General features: G+C 32.0%; 2 protein-coding genes across 2 annotated transcripts; both read right to left on the bottom strand.

Annotated features, from left to right (window-relative positions):
• Positions 1-2,352: 2,352 nt before the first annotated feature.
• K441DRAFT_659938 (uncharacterized protein) lies at positions 2,353-2,550 on the bottom strand (the record flags this gene model as incomplete). Its single annotated transcript, XM_067648616.1, has 1 exon — positions 2,353-2,550. A coding segment is annotated over one exon (198 nt), but the record flags the coding sequence as incomplete, so codon positions are not given.
• A 7,576-nt stretch (positions 2,551-10,126) lies between these two features.
• K441DRAFT_448350 (uncharacterized protein) lies at positions 10,127-14,603 on the bottom strand (the record flags this gene model as incomplete). Its single annotated transcript, XM_067641683.1, has 3 exons — positions 10,127-10,177; positions 11,231-11,259; positions 14,486-14,603. Coding segments are annotated over 3 exons (198 nt in total), but the record flags the coding sequence as incomplete, so codon positions are not given.
• Between the last annotated feature and the right edge of the window lie 463 nt (positions 14,604-15,066).

Below are 15,066 nucleotides of genomic sequence, written 5' to 3'. Positions count from 1 at the left end.
TATCCTAGCCTCTTTTAGCCTATTCCCTTTAGAAGATCTTATTGTTAATCTTAATCGCTTAATTTATTAATTCCCTTAGGGTGTCCGCATCTTCCATTAGAATAATTACGTCCTAGACTTTAGCCTTAAGTCCTTATTTATACTATGTTATAAGCGCCTTATTGTTCCACTCGACTTATATTATAAGTATTTAAAACTATATTATATACTCAATTACTAAAGTTCGCTATATTAGGTCCTAAAGCTTTTTTTTTGCTATAGTTGTTGCTTTTAGGTCCCTAAATATCTATATTAATTATTCCGCGAATTTTACCTAGCTAGAAAACACAAATCGTACCTCTTAATTAGTAGTAGTTATTCTGTTAGTTTGTATTTCTATTAAGTAGGGTTTAAACCATTTAAGTGCCTAACCTATTAGGAATAGTCCTGCGTAGGCTATCTAGTCTATTATTATGGCTAACTTGGCCCCTTTTTATATAACTTTAAAATGCATTTACGTTAGAAATCCTTTAAGCTTTAATCTCTCTCCTAAGAATTGTTTAATTAAAGGTAACTTAACCTTCGCTGCTCTAATCCCGTTAAGTCTATTCTTAAGTATCGCGTTATTTTCTGTTAATTAATCCACTATTTCTTATAATTATCCTACTATTATAGGTTATTGCGAGTTAGTGTCCGCCATACTAGTATCACCCCCTAACCTTAAAGTAGTTGCCGCCGTTAATAGCGTTATAGTAGCTGCTTTTAGTGGCATGTTATTTAACTTTTTATATTTAATACTATAACTAGGTAGTAATTGTGTAACAAAACCTTATAGTAGGAACTACGATGGGTTCTGTTAATGGGCTAGGTATATAGGAAATATAAAGATAGTAGTTAACAACGTAATAACAACTAGTGGAGTAGTTGCCTAATAGATTAACTCTAATTATATTCTGAGAATTACTATAAGGAAGGAACTATCTAGGTAGGGACTAAAGGTCCTTAAATATATAACCGTACTTCTATGAAATCCTTCTTATACGTAATGTACGTCTTATACATAAGGTACGTCAGTTCCCTCTGTTTCTCTTATTCCTCTTATAGCACCTTATGTAACCTTAGCTACTATTCCTTATTATATAGTTCTACGGGTTCCATCCTAGACCGTGCTTATATCAACCAACTAGCTTCTTCCAACTCCTCTTTAAGTAGTCGTAACATTGTACTTAAAGCGTCCGTAACAATAAGTTAAAGACCTAATATTAGACGCGCGCCCTCCTCTATTTAGAATAGCTTAACTTACAAATCCTTAAGGAGCTAGACCCCTAGTAAAACGAGCTAGTACTAATAGAGGAGTCCTTAAATAAGCTAATAGGGCTAATTAACCGCCTTCTAACTGCAAACTACATGGTTAACGCCTTAAGGGCTCTTCGTAAATAAGTAGTAAAAGGAAACCCCAATTTTAAAACGGAGGAAGGATTGCTCCTATACTAGGAGCGGCTTATAGTCCCTAATATTAATAATCTATAGACTAAACTAATCCGTAAAGCTTATTGCTAAGTCTCTATAGTATACCCTAGTAAAAATAAGACCTATAAAATTATTAACTACTACTACTACTAGCCGAGAATAGTTGCGGATATTAATTAATATATATAGAACTGCGAAGATTACTAGAAAGCTATAATCCTATAGAATAAGACCCTAGGACTACTTAAGCCACTCCTAATACTAGAGCGCCCTTAGTAGTATATCTTTATAAACTTTTATAAACTACCTAGGGACCGTAACGGATATAATATAGTTATAGTTATAGTTAACCGCTTTAGTAAACGCCCGTTCTTAATTCCCTATTATAAAAACATTAATACTAAAGAGGCAGCCTAGCTATATATCTATTATGGAAAAAGAACACTAAAATCGAGATCCGACCCATACTGTCCTATAGGGGCTCTTTTCCGTCTTATCTTGTCTGTACGGTCAAGCTAAGAGTAAGGATCTCGTCTGTTACTAATACAGCGACGTTATGTCGCAGCTATAGGGCGCTTTCGAATGCGTCGCCCTCGACGCCGTTAGAATAGCAGAGTTTTCGCAGGTCTTGGCGCCAAGACCTAGTCAACAATACGGGTAAGACGACTCTATAAAATTGACCTTTGTACCTCCATGCGGTAGAGCCCAGGAACCTAGTATACAGCTATTGGCGTTCTATCTAGATTGTGCTAATAGACTACTAAAGCAAACGTAGAGACGTGTATACGGCTACGTAGCGCCGGCGCTGCGACGTAGTAGTGTAAAGAAGTTTTTACTGGGAGGGTGAGCCCTAGCGGAAGCCTATAAGTTTTACTATGTCTTTACGTATTCGTTCCGGTATACCTAAAGCACGGCTTTAAATGGCGTCCCCCCTCTACCTCCTATATAAATACCTACACGACTAAACGAGCCGCATGCGGCAACCGATAAGCCGCGAACAGCGACTAAATAAGCCGTGTACGGCGACCGACCGAACCTTATACGCCCTAGGAAGTCTATAATGAGCCTCTTATTCCCCACTCTATCTAACGGCCTAGACTTACCTATATGGTATTTTGTCTCCCTCTATGTTTTAAAAACTAGCTAGGTGTAGGTAATAGGATATAGGGGACCTAGGTTGGGGCCCTAGGATAAAACACCTAGTTATATTTGTCCCGCTGTTCCTTTAAGGTGGAAATTATGCTATAAGTAGGAGGACTAAGGCGTATATATGCTAGGGTATTTGGAGAGGAGCGAAAGGGTAGGATTATACTATTTTCACGGTAATTATTATTATAAATCTATCAGGAAGCATGGTACAAAAGGTAGATAGGGCAAGATAGGCAATCAGGACACCCCTATACGGGGGTCTCAGAGCAGCGACCTAAAGGTATTTTTCCTCCCGTTAACGTAGTACGGGCGTGCTACTTAGAGGGGTGCACTCTGTATTACCACTTATATTCGCCTTAGAGGTTTTTTATATCTATATTACGGTAGTAGTTTATATAGACCTTAATTAGGACCGCATCAGACGTTAAATAAGAATCAATAATAATATATATCTATTACGTTTACTAAATCTATAGACTACTAGATACTATTATATCTAATTATAGGCTATAGTTTATATCGGCCTTTTAGAATAAGTTTACCTAAATCCTAGGCATTAAGCTAAAGCTTTCTATAGCTTACTACCCCTAAATAGACGGTTAGATAGAGATTATAAATTAGTACCTAGACTAGAGGCTTAGGCCCTTTATTAACTATTTCTAAAACAACTAGTCTAAACTACTACCCTTAATAGACTACGCGCAAGTAACCCTACCCTATAACTCTATAGGATTTGCCCCAATTTAGCTAGAAATAGGATACTTACCCCATATAAGCTTTAACTAAAAAAGGCTAGAAAAACCCTAGACTATATAAGAGAAGCTATCCTATGCTAAGGCCTAATAGTACGCTAAATAATTAGAGGAGGCCTAGACGGTAGCCCGCAAGAACCTAAAAAAAGCTTAGAGGTTAATAGAATAGCAGGCAAACAAACACTATTAAGAGCCTAATTTTGCCCCTAGCGATATAGTCTAGGTTACTATAAGAAATTAGAAAACTAAACGACCCAGCTATAAGCTAGACTACTAGATAGTAGGACTATATAAGGTTTTAAAAAAGATAGGTAACTTATATAAGATAAAGCTCCTAGATTTAATTAGGGTTTACCCTATTTTCTTACTAGATAAGTTACGGAAAGCTATAAATAACCTATTACCTAAACAAAAGAATAAGCCTCCCCTACCAGTTTAAGTAAACAATAATAATAAATAGGAGGTTAATAAAAGATTAGCCTATAAGATAGTACGGGAAACGCTAAAATACCATATCTAATAAAAGGGCTATAACCCTAACCTAACCTAGTACCCTACGTGGAACTTTATAGGCTACCCCTAGAAGCTTAAAGAATTTTATAATTAATACCCTAATACGCCTAGACCCCTAAAGTACCTAGATAAATAGATAGAATGTTAGTATAATAAAGATAATAAGTTACCGGAAGAATATAGGGATAAAAACGCCCCAAAGCCTGTAACGTTTCCCGCCCCAACGTCGCCATTCGGCCAAAAAGACACGGAGTGCTTGCGAACTTGTTCGCAAGCGCGGCGGGATCTAATATATGTACTCTTACAATTGCCCTCCCCTCTGCGCGTTCGTCCTCGAACGCTAAGCCGCAGGGGGTCCGCATATAAAGAGTCGCACTATATATTAGGAGTCCCCAGTAACATAAGCAATTGGAATCTTTACCGACGCCTTATCGCACAGATGCGCGTTAGACTGTACTAGAGCAAAGTAACCGATAGGGATCGAACCCACAACACCTAGCCCCAGTAAGTTCGCAAGCATAATTGTAACGTTTCCCGCCCTAACGTCGCCATTTGGCCAAAAAGACACGGAGTGCTTGCGAACTTATTCGCAAGCGCGGCGGGATCTAATATATGTACTCTTATAAAGCCCTAATATAGCTATCTACTAAATTCTGCTATATTCTACCGTTTTCTATTAATACCATAAAATTTTAGATATTTAGGAACTTTAACCGCCGGTTAAAGTTGTCTAATTAGTTAGATCTATACTAAGACTTTTAGCGGCTACTCTTTCTAGCCTAGTACTTTTACTTAGCCTATAATCGCCCTTTATACTTAATCTAGACGTACTTATATCCCCTTTATCTCCTTATCTTATATTTTTATAATCCTATATTTATAAGCCTAGTGCTACCCTATTTCTAACTAAGCCTAAAGGTAGGCTTTCTTTTAAAGAGGGGGGTGATATAATGGCGCTATCGTACGTTACCTACTAAATTCTACTATATTCTACTAATCTATAATTGGCTCGCCCAAAGCTAGCGCCTTAGCGGCTTACCCTATATATTTATTTATATCGGTTCTAGCAACCCCTTTTCCTTTTCTTTAGCTTAGTATCTTCGTAATATAGCATTCTATAAGCTTTAGTTTAGAGGTATTTATACAAGCCGTAACAAATATTATATTAGTAATAAGCTTACTAAAAACTAAAGGTATAGAGTTTATCCTATTAGGAGATATAAACCTCTACTACCTATAATAAGGAGGTATCTATATTACTATTAAATAATAGGTAGAGTACTTACTAAGAGCTATAAACACCTAGGGCCTTAAGCTAGCCACTTCCCTAAAAGCAATTATATAGCAATAAGGCACTGCTAGAAGTATAATTAACCTTATATTTATAGATAAAGGCCTATACTAGAGACTTAAAAGGTATAACCCTAAAGAAGAATAGATACTTACTTTAAACTATATCCCTATCCAAATATAGCTAGATCTAGATATTAAGGCGTAATTAAATAGCAAAAGATATATAATAAGAAAGCTTAAAATAAACAACTTCCTTAATATAGTTAAATAACAACTTTAAGACCTAGAAGAAATCTACCTAATACTAAATAAGTAAGGCTTATTAGCTACTCCTAAGGAAATTAACTAAAGTGTTACGGAACCCTACCGCAGGGGCCTCTATAGGAGAGCCCCGTGCTCTCGCGTATACCTCGCGTATAGCTTATGTCAGCTACGCGTAGGTATATTACCTTCTTACGCCCTTAACCCTTACGATTAATCGCGTAATGTCTTATAGACTCCTTAAATATATACACTTTGTAGCCACTGCTCCCGTCTCATAACATTACGTTACGCCTTTTTTTTTACTACTAACGCTTAGCCTACAACCAATTCTACGTCTTTATAATACTGTAGGCGCTGCTAGAAGCAGCGTGTCTATAAATTACCTTACTTTATACTTCTAAGGAACCCACAATAGTAAGACGATATCCCTTACTAGCTACTATATTAAACCTAAAGAACAATCTAATACCTATACTTAACCTATAACGCTAATTAATCCTAGGAGAATTTAATTTATTAGCCTTAGCCTTAACCCCCAAGGAGACGGACACTAATAATATCTTATCTTTTATTAACTATATAACTACGGATAAGCAAATAAAAGGGCTACTACCTATTAAAATTAAAATATAAGACGCCAAGACGTTTGTAAAAATGGTAGCATAAGACCTTAATAAATACTACTGCCTTTTATAGAACTATTACCTTAAGCTTATATAAGCCGAGATGCGTACTACTTAAGATTACGATATTATCTAAGACCTATAAGCTTATAAGGCACTCGCTAATAATATATATTAAGAAACTAAAGATAACCTCCGCGTGTTTAAACGCGACGTCTAACAGTTAAAGAAGGCTAAGATTATACTAATTACTACGGTTACTAAAAGAGAAAGCACAATTAAATACCTATAATTTTAGCTTAATAACTATATTTATAACAACGCCAGATACGCGGCGATAATATTAAGCTTAGTATAGATTTTGGCTTAATTAAGCCGCTTAAGTGTAACGGAACCTTGTAGCAAGAACTACGATGGGCTCGTTATTAGGCTAGGTGTGTAGGAAATGCAAATATAAAAGTTAACAACGTAATAACAACTGGTGGAGTGGTTGCCTAACAGATTAACTCTAATTATATTCTGAGAATTACTACAAGGAAGGAACTATCTAGGTAGGAACTATGGTCCTTTAAATACACATCCATACTCCTAAGAAAGTCGTTATTCTATCTGCTTTATCTACTCTATTTACTCTATTATAGATTATATAGATTACATAGATTATATAGATTATATTACGTGACCTAATTACTATTCCTTATTATATAGTTCTATTAGCTCCATCCTAAACCGTGCCTAAATTAACTAACTAGCTTTTTCCGTCCCTTCTCTAAGTAGTTATAATATCGTACTTAAAGCGTCCGTAATACTATCTCCCTCCTTTTTATCTTTATCCTTAAAGATTCCTAATATCTCTAAGTTATTTACTAGAGGTATAATATCTGTTTAATTAATTTGGTTAATATTGTTACTTATAATACCTAAGGCTCCTTTATCCTCTTTTATAGTTTATTAGTCTTATACCATTACCGCAATACTGTCTTTTAGTAAAATTATACTATCTCCATGTTTTCGTTGTCTAAAAGAGGGGTTAGTCTATATTACGCTAGCGAGTCCTTTATCTTAATAACCATCCTCTTATTTAAAGTGCACTAAAGCGAATATATAATCGTCCTGCAATATTTACTCTACTTCTAACACTAAGTATGCGCGTCCTATAACTCTTAATAGTCTTTAAGTTCCCTAAGTAATTTGTTATAGGGTCTTGTGTTTAATCTGCTGCTACAAAACTTAATAATAAGCTATTAATTACTTTGGCTAAACTTTATTATTCTTAAAATGCTAAAAGAGAGGCCGCTAATGCTTAATAATGTGCTTTAGACTCTTGTTTGGCTGCTTCTACTTAGTTAATCCGTCTTAAGAAGGTACGCGAGAAGGTGTATTTTAAAAAGTAGAAACTTATAGAATAAGGTTTATAGGAACTAGGCGATAAAAGAATAGATTCTCTTTTAATAGAGAAGGAAATAGATCTAAGTAGCTTAGTAACTGCTCTTCTTAGGTTCCCCTTAGGTAACTTATTCTTTAGCGATCCTTTTTTATTAATACTACCTAACCTAATCTCTTCTAATACTCCTGTACCTTTCCTATAGTATTTTTTAAATTCTCTAGTAGCTCCTAGGTAGTCTTAGTGTAGCCTATCTACTTAACTTTATACTATATTTTATTATTAATGTCCTTATAATTAATAATCTTTAATACTTACTATTTATTTTCTTCTTATCCTCTATATATATCTACTTTATAGACTAATAGCTTAATATTCCTATATACTAGCTCTAGCATTACAATATGCTATATAGGGTAGATCTTTATTTTGGCTAGTAGGTTTAACTTAAATATAACTAGTAAAATCCTTTACGTAATTTTAAAAGGTCCTAGTCTAATATAGTCTAACTTCTTACTTAGCTGTTAACTCTTAAAATTTTTATATAGTAACTATACTTTGTCTCCCTCCTTAAGATCTAGTCCCTTAGATCTCTTAGTATTATAGTACTTTTTTATTCTTTCTTATACTTTCTTTACTAATTCTATAAGGTCTATATAAAGATTTATTAATATCTTTATTCTTTCTTTAGCTATACTACTTGTTTTCTTTACTTACCGTAATAATAACAATATTCTTAGCTTATATCCGTAATTTGCTTTAAATAGTAATATGCCTATTCCTTCTTAGGGTATTATATTATATATAAACTATATAACTAGTAATAGTAATACCTAATTATTCTATATATAATTAATATAATGCCTTAGATACTACTCTAGCATCTAATTTAATTTTTCCATTTAACCATCTGTCTGCGGATGGTATGCGGTAGAAGTTACTATTTAAACTCTTTGCTCTGCTAAGAATACTTCCTAAAATACTGCTATAAATCTTAAATCTCTATCCGATATAATTTTACTTAGTGCTCTATATCTTATAAACACTTCTTTAATATAAATTCTAGTGATATCTTCTGCTGATATTTCTTCTGTATAGGCTATAAAGTATCCCTACTTTATAAGCTTATTTATTATTACTAAGATTATATTATAATTTTATCCGGTAATAGGGTCTCTTAATTTTAGTAACTTAATAATAAAGTCCTATAATATAACCTCCTATAGTCTTTCTGGTGTTTTAATAGGTTATAGCCCTCTATACGGCTTATACTTTATTAGTTTATTTCTTTAATAATCTAGACATTCCTTTATAACTTTTCTAGCTATCCTCTAGATTCTGTTAATAATGTACTCTTTTTAAAGTCTTAATACTAAGCCCGTAGCTCTATTATGTCCTTAAGTTAGTTCCTTATAGAAGTCTTCTATAAACTACTCTACTATACTTCTTAGGATATACTTTACTTCTTAATTTTCGTATATATCCGTCTGTAAATCTTCTAGCTATATTTTTAAAATTCTTTATACCTAAAAGCTTTCTGGTATCTTATAGACTTTCTCTAGTTTATTATCTTCTTAAGTTGCTATAATTTTTGGATAATTATATCTAATTAATCCGTCTATATCTTTTCGCAATAAAGCCCCTAATGGCTTTCCCTTATTTTATAGTTTAGCTTTACGGCTTAGAGTATCTACCCGCGTATTATCTGTACCTTTAGTATACTAAATTTTAAAATAGTATTCTGTAAGCATCTCTACCCATCTAACCTATCTTTAGTTAAGTTCCTTTATCGTTAGAAATCCTATTAGGTTCTTATAATTTATCTTAACTATAAATAGTTTCTTTATGCCTTATAAAAATGCTTTCTATTTCTTTAATGCTGTAACTATACCTAATAACTCCTTATTATAGATGTTATAGTTTAACTCTAGTAGTATTATCTTTTAACTATAGTATACTACTAGGTGCTATCTATTTTAATACCTTTATATAAAGCACGCCCTTAGTATATAGTCTAATACATCCGTCTCTATAACCGTCTTTAGTCCTAGTTAATAGATCTTAAGAACTAGCTCCTAGGTAAACAACTCTTTAACTTTTTTAAAGAGTTCTCTTTACTCCTTTTCCTATGCCTATAGTTCTTTTTTCTTTATTAACCTTATAAATGGCTTAATATCCTTTAACTACTACGCTATAAACCTTCTATAGTAATTACAAAACCCTAGGAACGATCTTAACTATATAACGTTCTCTAGTTCCTACTAATTTACTATAGCCTTAATCTTCTTTAGATCTATATTAAGTTAGCCTAGTTTAATAATAAATCTAATAAAATTAGTCTTCCTAGTAAAGAACTCGTATTTCTTAATTACTACTAGTATCTATTCTTTTTATAGTCTCTTTAAGACCTATTTAACGTGTTCTCCATATTCTTCCTTAGTTATTAAGTANATAATAATATTATTAAGATATACTATAATAAACTTATCTAAGTGTTCTCCTAATATATTATTAATACGCTTTTAGAACGTTACTAGTGCGTTTATAAGTCCGAATTATATAACTAATAGTTTATATAGTCCTTCCTTTAACCTAAAGGCTGCCTTTTATTTATCGCCCTTCTTAATCCTAATTTAATAGTACGCCCATCTTAGATCTATCTTTATAAAGATTTGCGCATTACCTATCCTATTTTAGATTTCGCTAATTAAGGGTAAAGGATACCTATCCTTTCTAGTAATGCTATTTAACTATCTATAGTTAATACACAACCTTAGTTTACTATTTTTCTTTAGTATAAATAGTACTAGATATCCTACTAATAACTATAATAGTCTAATATATCCCTTTTATAAGTTCTTTTAGATAAACTCTTTTAATACTCTACCTTTTTCTTTAGTAAGCTTATAGATTAGAAAGAACCTTAAACTTATTTCTAGTTTTAATTCTATCTTATAGTCCTATACTGCATATTTTAATAGCTTTTTACTTTTTAGTAACTATAGTTTCTTACCGTATTTATAGTATCTCTTTAGTATATAACTTAGTCCTTTTTCTATTTCTTTATAGGTTGCTTCTACTTAGTACTATACCAACTTAGCTTATTATTATATCTTATGGCGTTAAGTATCTCTAATATTAACCTAACTTGTAATCTAATTAATCCTTAGATTATATTCTTATAACTAAGGTATACCTAATACCGCCTTATCCTATCCTAATAGTAGGATATTAAAAGACATCTTAATTTATCTTCCTTTAATAGTTATCTAAATAGGTCCTATTTTAAGATTAATAATCCCTCCTCTATAGGTTATTAGATCTCCTAAAATTATAACTAATAGGTAAAGTTACTCCTTTTATCTATAAGGTAGTCCCATTCTCTTAACTACTACTAGTAAGATATAGTTTTGCGTTACTTTACTATCTATTAGCGCTTTAAACTGCTAATCTTACTAATTAATTTATAAATTTAGGTGTTGTCCTTAAATTCCTTTAAGGGTCTAAGGCTCTACTACTAGCTCCCTCTAGTCCCGTAGGCCTTTACTTTTCCTAACTATTAGCTACTTAATCCTAGTATACTTAGCTTATTCTTTAGCTAATACCTAGTTTGCTTTTTATCTTTAATATACTATAGATACATATTTTCTAGGTATTTCCACTACTATTGTCCGTCTAAGCATTCTTCTATAAGGAATCTTCCTAGTTAAAGTACTAAACTTCCTTTCTTTTAGACCTCTACTGGATGCCATCTATATATATATTTAGCATTCCTATACTATTACTTGTCTATTATCTAGTACATCCTTATAGGGTATTTCCGATTTTTTTCCTTTAGATTCTTATACATTTCGTATATATCGTCTACGTACGTAATCTATAATAATATATAGTATACTAGGTGCTTTAGGTTAACTCTTAGCTTATCTTTATCCCTAAGTTTAAACCTTTATTATACTAATCTAAATGTTATAACTTTATTTATAGGTACTAAAATATATCTTTTACTTCTCTAATCCTCTAAACGTTCCTCTAGATCCTTTAATATTATAATTAAGGCTCCTTTAATATGCGTTATAGCCTTCTCTATAATTAGGTAGTTTTAGATAACTTTTTTATTTAACTATATATAGAAATCTTCCCACTTATTATTGTGCCTTTGCCTATACTACTTTTAGTATAGCTACTAGAGTATATACGGTCTATCCGTAAGGAAGTATCTTCTTATTACTATATCGTAATAGCCCTTTATATATTATTCCTTAAACCTAGTTAGAATCCCTAAATCCTCTTTATCTTCTAGTTTAATAAGCCACTTAGCTCTTAGTATACTTACTCTTAGTCTATTAGTAATTCTTTATACTAGTACTTTATCCTTTATACGTCCTAATGTGCTAGATCTTTTATCTAGTTTCTGTTCTTGCTATATAATAATTCTTTACCTAAACTCTTCTATATTTTCTTTTAGTTTGCGCCTTACGCTCTAATCCTTAAAGTTATCTTACTTCTTAATCCTAGTATTAACTTTTTAATCTTTAGTCCAAATACTTTATTTAACTAGTAAATCCTCTAGGTCTATATATTCGTCTCTTAGTCTAATTACTGTTTATACCGTAGATTCTCTAATCTATAAAGAAGCTTCTTACCTCTTATCTATAGGTGTCCTAATTTATACCCTAAATTTTTAACCCCTTAGGCTCTTTAATCCCGAGCTTGCTTCTAACTTAAGCTTAGCTTTAGCCTTAGTCCAACTAGGCTTACTTAGTATTCTTATCTTATCTTAAGAGTCTTAAATCTTACTTATCTCGTCTTAAGAATCTTATACCTATAGGAACTTCCGTCCTAAGCTTATTTATATATTTTTAAACTAAGCTACTGCTCTACTCTATTAGTTATCGTCCGTTATAGGTTCTTAAGCTTACCTTATCTTATTTTAAGAATCTTAGTTATCTCTTATCTCGCTATAAGAGTCTTAAGCCTTTAGCCTTTTGCCTTTATTAAGTACTAAAGTAGTTTACTATCCTACTTCTTTTACGTCTTATAAAGCGATAGATATCGTGTCTAGTGGGGTTTTAATCCCTACTAATATTCCCTATTCTATAGTAGAATTATCCTTTACCTCTAGTATAACATCTTTAAGGTCTACTTACTCCTAGTAAGCGGCCCTTATTACCTCATTATTATAGAATATTTTACCTAGGTTAAATTTATTATCCTTAATATCTAATCTATAAACTAGTTTGTTAGTTTCTCTATATCCTATAGGTGCTAGCTCTTATAGCTAATAGCTTACGCCATATTTAGCATCTTTATAAATTTAGTATATATTATTATAATAAAACGTAAAACTTCTAATTAAACACTCTTTTGTTCCTCGTAGTATATTATTATCCCTTTATATATATATATCGTCTACTAGTCTTATACCTTTTACTATATAATAACTCTACCTACTTTTATAGTCTTTAATATAATAACCCTATTTTCCGCAATTTATATAAGCTCCTTCTTTAAACTATTTCTCTTACTATAGAGTCCACCTAAATGTCTTCTGCTATTAAGATCCCTGATTCGGCCTCTACTCCTTAAACCTTTAATTACTTAATCCTTATCCTCTGGGTTTCTATAGTTTGCTCTATCTCTTATAGGTTTCTTTAATACCGCTTAGGTCTATTAGCTCTGCACTATACTATAGTTTCTAACTTAGCTTTTATTATTGCGTACTCTATACCTTATATAACTATAGAACTCTATCCTAGCCTCTCTTAGCCTATTTCCTTTAGTAAATCTAATTATTAATCTTAATCGCCTAATCTATTAGTTCCCTTAGGGTATCCATATCTTCTATTAGGATAATTATATCCTAAACTTTAGCCTTAAGTTCCTATTTATACTATACTATAAGCGCCCTATTATTCCACTTTACTTATATTACTAGTATCTAGAACTATATCGTATACTTAATTACTAAAGTTTATTATATAAGGTTCTAGAGTTTTCTTTCTGCTATAGTTGTTTCTTCTAGGTCTCTAAATATCTGCGTAAGTTATTCTATAAATCCTTCCTAACTTAAGAATATAAATCGCACGTCTTAGTTAGTGGTTGTTATTCTATTTACCTATATCTCTATAAAATAAGGTTTAAACCACTTAAGTACTTTTCCTAATAAGAATAGTCCTATATAGGCTATCCGATCCACGGGTATAGGTAACTTTACTCCCTCTTATAAGACCTTAAAGTATATCTACGTAAGGAATTCTTTAAGCTTTAACCTCTCTCCTATAAATCTCTTAATTAATAGTAGCTTAATCTTTACTACTTTTATTCTATTAAGTCTTTCTTCTAATACTATATTATTAGCTATTAGCTAATTAACTATTTCCTATAGCTATCTAACCGTTATAGGTTGCTATAAGTTAGTATCTGCTATACTNGTATTACCTCCTATCCCTAAAGTAGTTGCTGCCGTTAATGGTATTATAGTAGCTGCTTTTAGTAGTATATTGTTTAACTTTTTATATTAATACTATAACTAGGTAGTAATTATATAACGGAACCTTGTAGTAAGAACTACGATAGGCTTATTATTAGGCTAGGTATATAGGAAATATAAGTATAAAAGTTAATAATATAATAATAACTGGTGNAGTGGTTGCCTAATAGATTAACTCTAATTATATTCTGAGAATTACTACAAGGAAGGAACTATCTAGGTAGGGACTATGGTCCTTTAAATATACATCCGTACTTCTAAGAAAGTCATTACTCTATCTACTCTATTTACTCTATCTACTCTATTATAGATTATATAGATTATATAGATTATATAGATTACATTACGTGACCTAATTATTATTCCTTGTTATATAGTTCTATCGGCTCCATCCTAGACTGTGCCTAAATTAACTAACTAGCTTCTTCCGTCCCTTCTCCAAGTAGTTATAATATTGTACTTAAAGCGTCTGTAACATTAAGGGTCTTACGTATAAGCGGTACTAGGTATTAGTTTTTAATCGTAATAGCGTTAAGTCCTCTATAGTTAATATAGAATTAAATACCTCCTCCTAGCTTCTTAGCAAGAAGGATGGGGGTGGCTATTAGTAATATACTAGGACAAATAAATCCTTTATTAAGGTGCTTGTCAATATACTTTTTTATAACTAAAAGTTTATCTTTTAATATTAGGTAGGGTCTCTTATAAGGTAGCATTTTTCCTTATTTAATATTAATGTTATAGTTATTAGGTTAATATGGGGGGAGTATATCTGCGCTTTTTTATAAGCATATATTAGTAAAGTCGTGGTACCTCTTAAGGAGGAGCTTATAGAGTTCTTTGTTGGTAAGTCCTTTTTTAAGCTTTATAAACTTCTTAAAGTCTAAAGGTAAAAGTCCGTAGAGTTTTATAGGGGCGTCGTTTTCTAAAAGGTCGACTATGTCTATCCTATTACTATAGAGGACATAGTCCTATTCTTTATTAAGTTTATATAGTTATAATTAAAAAGCTATAATAACGGTTTAGCCTTTCTTATATACTATACAGTAGAAGGCTAGGGCACTTATATAATAGTAGTTAATTATAGGTAGGGTAATAAGGGGTTCCTTAGGTTAATATCCTAGGGAGTAAATAAAGGCGGCTAGG

Source organism: Cenococcum geophilum (genome assembly GCF_001692895.1).
Source record: "Cenococcum geophilum 1.58 unplaced genomic scaffold K441scaffold_21, whole genome shotgun sequence".
In the NCBI taxonomy this organism is placed as follows: domain Eukaryota; kingdom Fungi; phylum Ascomycota; class Dothideomycetes; order Gloniales; family Gloniaceae; genus Cenococcum; species Cenococcum geophilum.
Note: the sequence above shows the minus strand (reverse complement) of the source record. Positions and strands in the feature narration are given on the sequence as shown.